The 11,126-nt window shown below is 40.5% G+C and overlaps 1 protein-coding gene across 6 annotated transcripts; it reads left to right on the forward strand.

The window, feature by feature from the left end:
- The first annotated feature begins 1,919 nt into the window (after window positions 1-1,919).
- LOC123401416 (MADS-box transcription factor 57-like) lies at window positions 1,920-10,663 on the forward strand. Of its 6 annotated transcripts, none has more exons than XM_045095206.1 (9): window positions 1,920-2,110; window positions 2,201-2,416; window positions 5,296-5,371; window positions 9,332-9,393; window positions 9,604-9,703; window positions 9,788-9,829; window positions 9,933-10,016; window positions 10,102-10,265; window positions 10,349-10,663. In XM_045095206.1, exons 2-9 carry the CDS (start codon window positions 2,235-2,237, stop codon window positions 10,365-10,367), a joined length of 729 nt encoding a protein of 242 aa, XP_044951141.1. In that variant the 5' UTR covers window positions 1,920-2,110; window positions 2,201-2,234; the 3' UTR covers window positions 10,368-10,663. The 6 variants fall into 6 exon arrangements, with proteins under 6 accessions (XP_044951141.1, XP_044951143.1, XP_044951145.1 ...); XM_045095208.1 differs by having other exon boundaries at window positions 10,352-10,663; XM_045095210.1 differs by having other exon boundaries at window positions 10,102-10,249; window positions 10,352-10,663.
- The last annotated feature ends 463 nt before the right edge of the window (window positions 10,664-11,126 follow it).

Below are 11,126 nucleotides of genomic sequence, written 5' to 3' on the forward strand. Positions count from 1 at the left end.
CTTGTCGATATCATCGGGAATACAAAAGCCTAAGAAAAAGAAAACGAGAAGGACAGGCCCCCACTCCTCGTGTCGCCGATGATGCCGCCAGACGGGGACGAGGAGGGGGGGGGGGGGAGGCGTGTGGAGAAGTTGTGGCGGTGGCGGCTCGGAGGAAAAGTAAGAGATCGTAGGGTCGACTTGTCCGACCCTGGAGATCTAGTTGTACCACCTAAAACGTCACTTCATTGGTTATAAGTACTGATTCTTTCTTACTTCTGACCACTTTAATTCAAGTATTTTCATTGGAATGTTGGATGATTGAAATTCCTATGAACTTTTCATATGTGGGTTGTATGATTTGTAGGGTCGAGCATACATAATTTTTTTGCTGAGGGTTCCCTTGTACTATGTTTCAGTGGAAATTTTGCATCCACTTTAATCCCTTTGGAAGAATCTTTTGTTTTTTCTATGGAGCATTAACACGGTGCAAACAAAGTCATGTACTTCATGATTTTAGAATCCTAAGATTCCCAGAGGGGGATGGGGAAGAGAAGATGGGGGGAGGTGGACTCGAGTATCTTTGTGCAGTTTTGTACTTTGATTATCCTCGATTTGAACAGTGACATCTCGCCTTAATATAAGATGGTTGCATTAACACATACTCCCAACCATATTTGGAAATAAACAAACTCTCGCCAGAGCTTTTCCCCTTATGAAATGATGTCGAGCTGACAGGTGCTACTAAAAAGGAAAGAAACACTGAATGGCGCCATTGATGTATATAGAAATTAGCGTACTGATATCATAGTTAAGTTGCATCGGGCACACGATCTGGTAAGCACAGTCTTTGAAGGGAAAGGTAAGCGCATGCCAAGATTACAATACGAGGTAAGCTGGTTGGAATGTCGACATCTCCCATGTTAAGTAGAATAAAACCTTCCAAGTGGCCAAAGGCCACTTTTGCTAGAAAAGAAGTGGCCCCAATCTTCGAGTCCTTTACTCAGGTGGGGGCGTCAGTTTTGATTTGGTTGCTCTGGCAGTGTAAAAATGATATTGTGTTCAATAAGAAGAGTTACTTCTCCCAGTTATTGTAGGTTATTTATTAGCATACACATTGGGTTTGTTTATGGGTGGTATGTGCGAGCAGAAAAAGACAACCTAAGTGAGTTTTCTTCAAACATGGATGGCACTGTAGTTTGCGGACCAGCCCTCCACCTCTCGTTAGGCAAATCCATTTTGGCATTTTTCGCCTTTTTTATGATCGTGTGTGATCTCGGTTATGCAGACCCGGAGTATAAACTCGTGTTGCATGTATCAGCTGGTTGATGTTATGTTATGAGTCAATAAAAGCACTCTTGGCAAAGAAAATAGTTTCTATAAATATGGGATATATACTAATATCGTAATACAAATGTATATTTAATAAATTGATTTGATGTTGTCTATGCTAACAATGTCTACTCGTTGTGAGATAGATATAAAACATTTGACTTGTATACGACTTATAGAGAAAGTTTCGCAAAAAGTATACTAATAGGGAGAGGGTGTATCTAGGATTTTGATTGATACCATTGGCTAAAACAACTAATATGATCTACAGTTGGACTCTTCACATTGACCGAACGAACCTAAAACCACTCACCGAATAGGAGAGAGAAGAAAAAAGGTTAACCCATCAAACCCTTAAAGCCTCTTAAACGTGCGTGTTGTCCGACACTTCTCATATTCAGCTAATACATCTGACGAACGTATAAGAAAAAAAGACATGACTATATACACGGATAAATAGAAACTTAAATTGAACACGTTTTGAGGGGTCAAATTCGTCCAATCTAGCTGCAGATGCCCTAACACGCTAGTTGTAGCCAGATGCCCTTACGCACAACCTACTTAAGGTAACCCGCCGGCCCCGTGAGTAGCTTGGTGTAGAGAATGACTGCTATTTCAGCCACCGTTGCCTTCATTCCTGCATATATAAAACCTGAGCAGCGCTTTGCTTTCTCCTTCTCTTAGTAGGTACTAGGTACAACTAGTTAGACGAATATTAGAAGCTCTACCTTCCCCACATCAGATCAGCCCCCATTCTTCTTCTTCTTCTTCTTCTTCTTCTTCTTCTCTTCTCGGTCCGGTACTTCCCTTCTGTACCTATCACTAGTTATGGTCGGCGTGTTTAACATATTTACTTGCCTTCTTCATGGTGTTCTCTACCTTGATCTAGGTTTTCTGCCTGCTAGGTCTTAGATCTGACAAAGATGGGGAGGGGGAAGATAGTGATAAGGAGGATCGACAACTCGACGAACAGGCAGGTGACCTTCTCGAAGCGGCGGGGCGGGCTGCTGAAGAAGGCCAAGGAGCTCTCCATCCTCTGTGATGCGGAGGTCGGCCTCGTCGTCTTCTCCAGCACCGGGAGGCTCCACGAGTTCTCCAGCACCAGGTAATTAATTCGTTTCACATATACGTCTCATGTGCTATGCGGATCCTCTGATCGCTTTTGGTTAATTAGTTTATCTTCTGACCGTTTTCTGTACTAGCACCGCCTGCCTAGCTCCCATGTTCTTCTCTCTTTTTGCTTTTTTGAAAGAAAAAAATGAGAATAACTCTCTTGTTCTTCTCACTAGCTAGTTATGTCATATTTCTAGATGTGTATATAGATCAGTTGAGGGATATCTCTATCTTTACTACTAGAGTTATTTTTCAGAGGATTCGCTTGAGTTGCAGCTGCCTAAATTTTTCTTAAAATCTAATATTAGCATGTTCTAGCTATTGCTTCTATGGTTGTTTGCATCGTATGATGCAGAGGCCGGGGTTATCTCCTTTTCGAAAGAAGAAAAATATTGCTACTTGATTCCCTTCTTCACCAGGTTTGATAGGGGGCACCATCGTCGAAGGTCCATCAGATCTACGAGGTGGATCCTCAACTATGTAGGCTAGACAAAGAGAAAGCATAGATCCACGGCCTCGCCAGAGAGGTCATGGTCAACGAAGTCGAGGACAATGACCTTGCTGGAGAAACCGTGGGCTAAGGATTCATGGTGGGGTCACCGACGTCGGAGATGCAATCATGCATCCTAGGTTTAAAGTGAAGAGCGTTGATACCTTAGGATTTGTTGGGACTTGTGAGTTGGGGCACAAGGGGATGTGACTAGTGTGTCGATATACGATTGGTGGGTCAACGAGGAGGATTGTGGTGGTGGATCTGAAGGTGGCAAGTAGCGGAGATGTGGGACGGCCGCGACGATGCCAAGATTGGGCGAGAGTTTCTAGGATAGAACTAACTACTGACTAACACACACAAATAGAGATGATGAGAGAAAGAAAAAAAATGTAAGGATACACAGGTCATTGAATGAGATCAAGTATAAGAAGCGAATCTAACTCACTTGGTGGGGGAGTGGATGTGAATTTGCATTCTTATTCTTTCGAAGACAAAAATAACTCTAGGGGCTTTCCAATGGTAAGAATAACAAGAACTTATGATAAGAATAACAAGAACTTATCCCCAAGATTTTTTATTTTTAGGGTGCGCAAGTTTTTATTGTAAGTTAACCATCAGACTTATCATGGTTGATTTACAACTATCTTGAATAACAAAATGTTTTTTGTATTTCTTCTAAACCTGGATTTTTTTTTTCTGCTCCTTGGAAATTAGAGACATATTGGTTATGATATACTCTTGGTATAAAAGAACGTTAAAGAATATAAGCTAGCAGTCATGCATGTACTTGCAATGCACATTTTATAAAAATAAAATATTCCATTTTTTTATACACAAAAGAGAGGAGAATTGTATACTCGCTCCGTTCCATAATAAAAGTGCGTTTAAAAAACGCTTTTATAATATGAAACGGGGGGAGTATATAATTCTCCTCTCTATGTAGTGACATATGTATCCAAGAGAAACGGCCTAGCGGAGCACCACGTGCAATAGGTCTAAGGGGAACTTAAAGAATGTGATGGAATTGAGATACCAAGACATAAAAGAGAATTATATATGGTGAAATTTAAGATAGCTAAATGTGTGCTTAAGAGGATGATTAGTGCATGGGTAATTGTTTTCTGTAATGTTCCATATATTATTCATATATGGCATGGATTAATGGGATCATATAATACAGCTTGTCCCTTTTATGTTGGTATATATAGACTAATATACCGGAGATCAATACCCCCATCTCATGAAGTGAAAGAGCAAATAATTAATAACTACAGTATGATGGTTCAATGTAAGAAATAATAATTAAAACAGTGAACATCTTAAGTCACATATGATTCTTATGTGTTTTCTTTTTGAATATATTCTTACTTGTTCTATGTATACACACAAAGATCAGGTACCAAGTTACCATTCTTCCACTTAGAAAGTAAATCTTAGTATTCCATACATTAAAAGATGTGGGGTGATAGTTTGTAACAGTGTGGAGACAGCGAACGTGTTATTTCAACCTCGAGCATAAATCCACCAGTATGAACAGTAGATTAAAAAAAACAATTAGTAAAAAAAATGAAAAAAAACTGTTTTTTTTTGTGGATGAACATCAATAAGTTTTCTAGCATCCTGCAAAATTTCGGCATGAAAAGAGATCTATACAGGTGTGACCCGGAAAAAAACTGTGCGCTCCAAAATGCATCTTTTTGAGCCTCAATTGTTTTTCTACTGGCCTTCGGTGATGTAATTTCAAGGTGAAATCTTGCAGGATGTTAGAAACTTTGTCAATATTCATGGAAAAAAAATGTTCTTTTCTTTTTTGTCAAATTTTACTGTTCATATGGTTCACTTGTGCTCGATATTAGACTATCTATGTCTGTACCTATTTAGAGAATTAAGTTATACCTAAAATTTTAAATGGCTTATCATTGTCCCCTCGAAGCTTCAAGTATAGAAAACGAAACATTGACTCTGTGTGTGTTGGGGGGGGGGGGGGGGGGGAGGGGCGTTTTCGCTCTAGATGAACAATAAATTCAAAATAGAAAGTAAAAGAAATTAAAAAAAGTGATTTCTTTTATGGATGTTCATGTTAGTCTAACAAACATGCCAGATAATTTTCATGTGAAACGGGGTAGTAGTGCTTCGTCGGTGAAAAAAATAAAATTAAGTGTAACATTTAGGGTTCACTTTTTTTTTGCATTGGTCAAATAGCTAGAGATTTTTCACTAAAATTTTGCAGGTAGTATTTGGGTGTGCGAATGGCCATATCTATTTTTTCACATTTGCAAAAAAAAGGCGTGCAAGAGCATATGCTCCCAAGAGCCAAATTTGATTTCTGACACTGAAGGATCTATTTTGTTTTGTTTGTTTGCATGTCACTATGTCAGCATGAAAGCTGTGATAGACCGGTATACCAAGGCAAAAGAGGAGCAGCCTGGCGTGAATGCAACTTCAGAGATTAAGGTATGCATGCATAATACTTAGCAGCATTATTCATTCATTCGGTTCAAAGATATTATGAAACAAAGGAAAATGTCCTTGGATCTCACTTTCAATGGAAAAGTGCATGAAGTTTACAATCCGCTTGGACCTCCTTTTGCATTTTTTATGCACGAAGTATTTTAAATGACATAATAACATCCTAATTATACTTTTCATGTGATTTGACTTTGATTTGACTGCATGGAGTCCTGTGTTTTTCTTATTACTATGAACTAAGTGTGCAAATTTATAGAAAATTTATGTCGTTCCAACCCTCTCTTTTGCCCATTCATTCTTAACATATCCCTGTGTTTTCCCTATTTCTACATTTTCAACATCCCATGAACTGGTTTAATTTCTTATCTATCTAAGATGGTGTTATGTCGCCAGTATTGTGCTCAGTAGCGGAGACAGGGTGCTGGCAAGAGCTCCCCCCCCCCCCCAATCAAATGATTCTAAATTTGTGCATATACATGCTTATTTTGTGCCTTCAATTGGTTAAAAAAATAAAAAAATGGCCCTCTTATCAGATAACTAAGTCATTTGGCACCCCTGGTCTTTGATTCCTACCTCTAGCACTGAATGTGGTGTCTTCCAGGCGTGCATGCATCACCACATGTCTTGTTTGAAGCAGTGACCGGGGGAACCTAATGACCTATCATAAAGTGCAAATCAGTTAGGAATCACGTGAGAAAATCTACATATCCTTTAGAAGAAGTCATATTTTGTTAACAATATTTTTCGCTTTTCTTTTCATTTTTCATTTTTTTTCTTAATTAGTTTAGTTCAATTAATTTTTGTTAGAGATGTTTTTGCTTGCAAGAGCATATACAATAGTACAGACACAATAGATGTACCCAGGCTCTTATATATCTTTACCTAATAATAAAGAGGCTATTGCTTCCGTCGGAAAACCCACCGCTGCCGTTTTTAAAAAAATCCCCTGTCTTTTAGGTAATTAAACCGGAACGACATGAACCCGTCCGACACGATGCTCCCGTCGCAGTCGTCCCCATCACCGCACTCCAGGCTGCTGCTGGTCAGGTTCGCCTCCTCGTCCAGGTCGCCCCGCATGGCGCACAACGTCTTCCTCGCCATCTCGCGCCGGACGCCGCCGGGGGTCCCTCCTCGGCCACGCGGCGGAGGGCCTTGTCCGCGCCGGCCTCGCGTGCCAGGCCGCGGAACCGGAGGCTGCCGCGGCTCAGCGCGTAGATCGCCGCCACCACACCACTCCTCCAGCTCGGCGACGTCGTGGGAGGAGAGGAGGATGCCGGACACGACCGCGACGGCGCCCGCGTCCATCAGAGAGGCACGGCCCTCCGAGCAGCCGCCCACATTGCACATCACCATGAGGGCCAGCCTGCGGATGGGCGTGGGCTCGACGGCGCTGGACGCGACCCTGAGGAGCGCCTTGGATGCCCCCGGGAAGCGGGCGACCTTGGACTGGTTGACGGCGGCCAGCGAGAGGTGGTAGATGGCCATCCCGGCGTCGCGCCGCGCGCGCGGGTGGTGGGTGGGGGAGGTCAGGAGGTCGAGCAGGGGAGGCACCGTGCCCACCACGCCAATGGCGATGCGGTTCTCCTCGTTGAGCGCCAGGCCAAATTTACTATGTGGTGTCACGGGCTAGGTTAGGGGATTTAGGAGTGGGTAAGGCTGGGCCTTGGCACGCCTAATGGGCTGTGCACTACTACTCTCTCTCTTTCCTTTCATTTCTTTCTCTAAATTCTTTAATTAAAATGTGTAGTATTATTTTTTTCCGTTGCAACGCACGGGTACTTTTGCTAGTAGACAAAAATGTAGATAGTGTGTACAATTATTTTTCTGAATACAATCAGTTTTAGCTATAACACATCCTTACAACAGCAAAACCACAATCTGTGTTCTTTTTTCTTTCTTTTTGTTTTCCTACGTTGCAGACGGTTGGTAGAGACTTTTTCTTTTCTTTCTTTTCAAATTTCTTCTTCTAAATACAAAATGAAATACGTAATTTTGAAATAAAAATTTACATAACCCCCTAATATGGAAAGTCCCCAACTGCTCCTGAGCGCAAATGAGCTCGGGGTGAACAGTGAATTCAAAGAAAAAAAATGGAAAATGGAAAAATTCTAAATTTTTTTGTTGCAAACTTTGACAAGTGTTTTGAGTGCTTAAAAAGTTTCATCATGGAATGACATTCGTGGAAGTACCGGCAAAACAAAATCAGCACTCCAAAATGCTTTTCAAAATGGCATTTTTGGAGGTTTTTTATTTGAATGACTTCCACAAATAGGATTTTATGTTGAAACTTTGTAAGCACTCGAAACATTTGTATTCCAGTCTTTAAGACATATAATATATGTAATCTTACAATACTCGAAACATTTGTATTACATACTTCTGATCATTTACAGATAATAATATAGATAATCTTACAATGGTTCTAGTTTTGGACATATGGTTTGCAGATATTCCTTCCGTGAAGAAATATAAGAGCATTTAGATCATGATCTAAATTACTGATCCAAACGCTTTTGTATTTCTTTACAAAGGGAGTACAAGTTACAGACAACACGAGACGAGAGCAAAAATACCATCAGCTCCATACAACTATAGCTCTCCTTTCTTGTTCTTTCCTAACTAACAATCCTTACATACGGTTGAGATAAGACTATTGGACATACCCTAAGTTAGGCAGCTTCTCAATATTTTCCTTCTAAATTGCACCATGCTGGTGTAGTGGACACAAAAATAAATGAATTTCTATTAGTACAAAAGTGCCAGGCAGCTTTGGAATAACATGCTTGTTACTCAAGACTGAAGACATGCCCCTTGGTAGCTGGTACTTGGGCATGTACATGTAACTGGAATAACCAGAAGAACACTCCGTTGCACCCTTCCTCCTGAAGCCAAACTTCAGCGGCTCGGCATCAACGAACAGCCACCACCCCACCTCTTGTTCGAAAATAAAGTCAAAGTTGGGACCCTGTGAAGTGATATCACGACACAATAGCTGATTTAGACGAGTCAAAGAGTAGAACTGCAAAATGTGAGGACTGAAGCAGAGCCCAAACATGAGATATTTTGACTTTTAAGCAGATCTGCAAGCCTGGGACATACATAGCATTTGACGCAGCAGCTCCTGTTTAAGAGCTCCACTGTTCTGCTACACCCTGCTACTCTGAAGATACTGTAGCACAAGGACAACCAAAATTAGCGCACAACACATACTGAACCTCAGATTCTGTTGAAGTATCTTACCTCCCTATTTTTCCCAGCGAGGCAAGGTGACTGTATACCTGCTGCGCCAGCTTCCAAGAAGTTGTACTAAACTGCGACAAGTAATATGGATCGGAGGGAGTAGCTGCCTAAGACTGAGGGGAAGTGACTTAAAATGAAAGTTATGTTGTCTTTCTTCCAAAGGAATCATGCAAATACTTGATGAGGCCATGTTGATGTACAGTAAGGCTTGAACTAGTTCGGATTACTTAAATGGTTAGAATAGAGGGTAAGGGCAAGGTGAAGGCTTATAGGTGTGCAGCCGCACCATCACATCACATCACATGATGTCCTGTCTCGTGATTGCCAAAAATCCTGTATGCATAATATTTCTAAAATTATTACAGCAGTAATTCTGTTTTCACCAAAATATTTGAATCCAAACCCTGAGAGTACTCTGTACATAAACCTATATGTAATTTCACCGATGGGATGTGCCAGCAAAGTAAGCAGTTCTGAATGTTTGGACCTTAATTCAAATCAGAGTGATATACCTATACGTGTTGCTACCTGCCAGTAGATGAAAACATAAGTATTCTACCGCCTTACTTCCATAACATGTGCATATGCAGTTATCGAGTAATTATTGGTTTAAATTAACAGTGAGCCAATCATTTCTAGATCAATTTGTAAAACATGTGTTACAGTTTAGGGAAACTAACACAACTTTATGTTTTTTTCTGATAGCTTTGGCAAAGGGAGGCAGCAAGCTTGAGGCAGCAACTGCACGACTTGCAAGAAAGCCACAAGTATGGTGATGTTCTATTAATTCTGCAAAGAAAATAAATCACCCATTAATATAAATGGAAGCAACTGCTACATACTGTAATATCAAACGGAAGTTTGAAAAAAATATGGCAACATGTACACACAACAGGATTTTACTGGCAATACTTAGAATAGAAGTATTTCCACTGTATTCATGGAATGTCATGAGAAACTATTTTGCATGATTATAGGCAACTAATGGGAGAGGAGCTTTCTGGCCTAGGCGTAAGAGATCTCCAGGGTTTAGAGAATCGGCTCGAAATGAGTTTACGCAGTATCAAAGCAAGGAAGGTTATTACATGTGTTATCCATTATCTGTAATTGGTTGTTACTGTTTGCTTCAATCTAATGATGCAGCAAAAACCTATTAAACAGGACAATCTTCTGAGAAGTGAAATTGAAGAGTTACACAGGAAGGTTTGGCCTTACAATTAATGTCCTACTTATATTAGTTCAAAGAACTCAGCATGCATAGAAGGCTTCTACTAACATTTTAACTTTTAAACTAACTGTGCAACAGGGAAGTCTAATCCACCAGGAAAACACGGAACTGTGTCGTAGATTAAACATCATGTCACAACAAAAAATGGAACTGAGCATAAAGGTTTGGCTCACGATCCTTTGTCAAAAACTTTAGTCAAATGATGGCACATTATCAGAAATAAGTTAAACTAACGACTTAATTTCAGCTTCAGAGCTTTGAAGCGGGAGGTGCCACTGATCCAAATAAAAGCTCTAGCACTCCCTACAGCTTTCGTATTGTACAAGACGAAAATATTCCTGCTAATCTTGAACTGAGCCAGGCAGAACAAAACGAACAGGCGCACTGCAAAACAGGTGCTCCAGCACTGGGGTAAATATTCTCTTCTAGCATCCAAAATTGGATTATTCCAAGTATACATACGCCTAATCAAGGACATATGCTTTTGAATGTAGCAGACTTCAACTGTCCTGAGATGATCTAGTACATACTAGACAACGTCATGGTAATAAAAAATATGAAACATGATTCAGAGTACTTGGAGTTGGATAATGTAGCATGTTGTGCGCTATACTAGCCCAGAAAGAGAAGTGCACAGACTACAGACAGGACAGATTATGCTATATTATATTGAAGTTGTGACATAATGCTTGTTGTAATGATACTAGTTGTAACATCATAATTTTTATGCTTATCAATAGTTGTGTACAATCACCATCAATTTGTCTAGTTATTGTATGAACTAATAATTAGGCTGGTTGATACTTCAAGTTGATGCTAGAAGATTTCAGTTCCCACATTCGACCTGGATCCAGTGCGGGCACGAGAAATTACAACGTTCTTCAATCTTCAATACTTGTACTTCCACAAGTACAACAATGTCCAAAATTCAGAAAGCATGGATCTATGATAGAAATGTATAAAAACCATTGGTTACATGCAAGGCACTACTTGGATCCGTACGTTGTCGCTACTCACTCCTGTGGGGGATCTTTTGGTTACTAGGTCTACCCGATGGAAGATGGTAGATCGGGATATCTATAACCGGTTTGGATGGCAGTCCAATAATAGACTAGGTGTTTAGTCGTCTCGTCCTATTTTTGCCGGTTGTGGAGCTTACATCTTTTTGTTTTCATCTTAGCTCGGACAAAGCTTGTACTCGAGCACGTAGATTGTTGATTTTTTGCTTAATAATATGGCTGCATGCATCATGCTGATGCAGAGGCCGGGGGA

This window comes from Hordeum vulgare, chromosome 6H (assembly GCF_904849725.1).
Source record: "Hordeum vulgare subsp. vulgare chromosome 6H, MorexV3_pseudomolecules_assembly, whole genome shotgun sequence".
Taxonomy (NCBI): Eukaryota; Viridiplantae; Streptophyta; class Magnoliopsida; order Poales; family Poaceae; genus Hordeum; species Hordeum vulgare.

Excerpts from the sequence above, each read along its gene's own strand:
- LOC123401416 (XM_045095206.1), top strand. The coding sequence starts at position 2,235 with ATGGGGAGGGGGAAGATAGTGATAAGGAGGATCGACAACTCGACGAAC. Across the intron at positions 5,372-9,331 it reads ATGCAACTTCAGAGATTAAG|CTTTGGCAAAGGGAGGCAGC; the intron begins GTATGCATGCAT and ends TTTTTCTGATAG. Across the intron at positions 10,017-10,101 it reads AAATGGAACTGAGCATAAAG|CTTCAGAGCTTTGAAGCGGG; the intron begins GTTTGGCTCACG and ends ACTTAATTTCAG.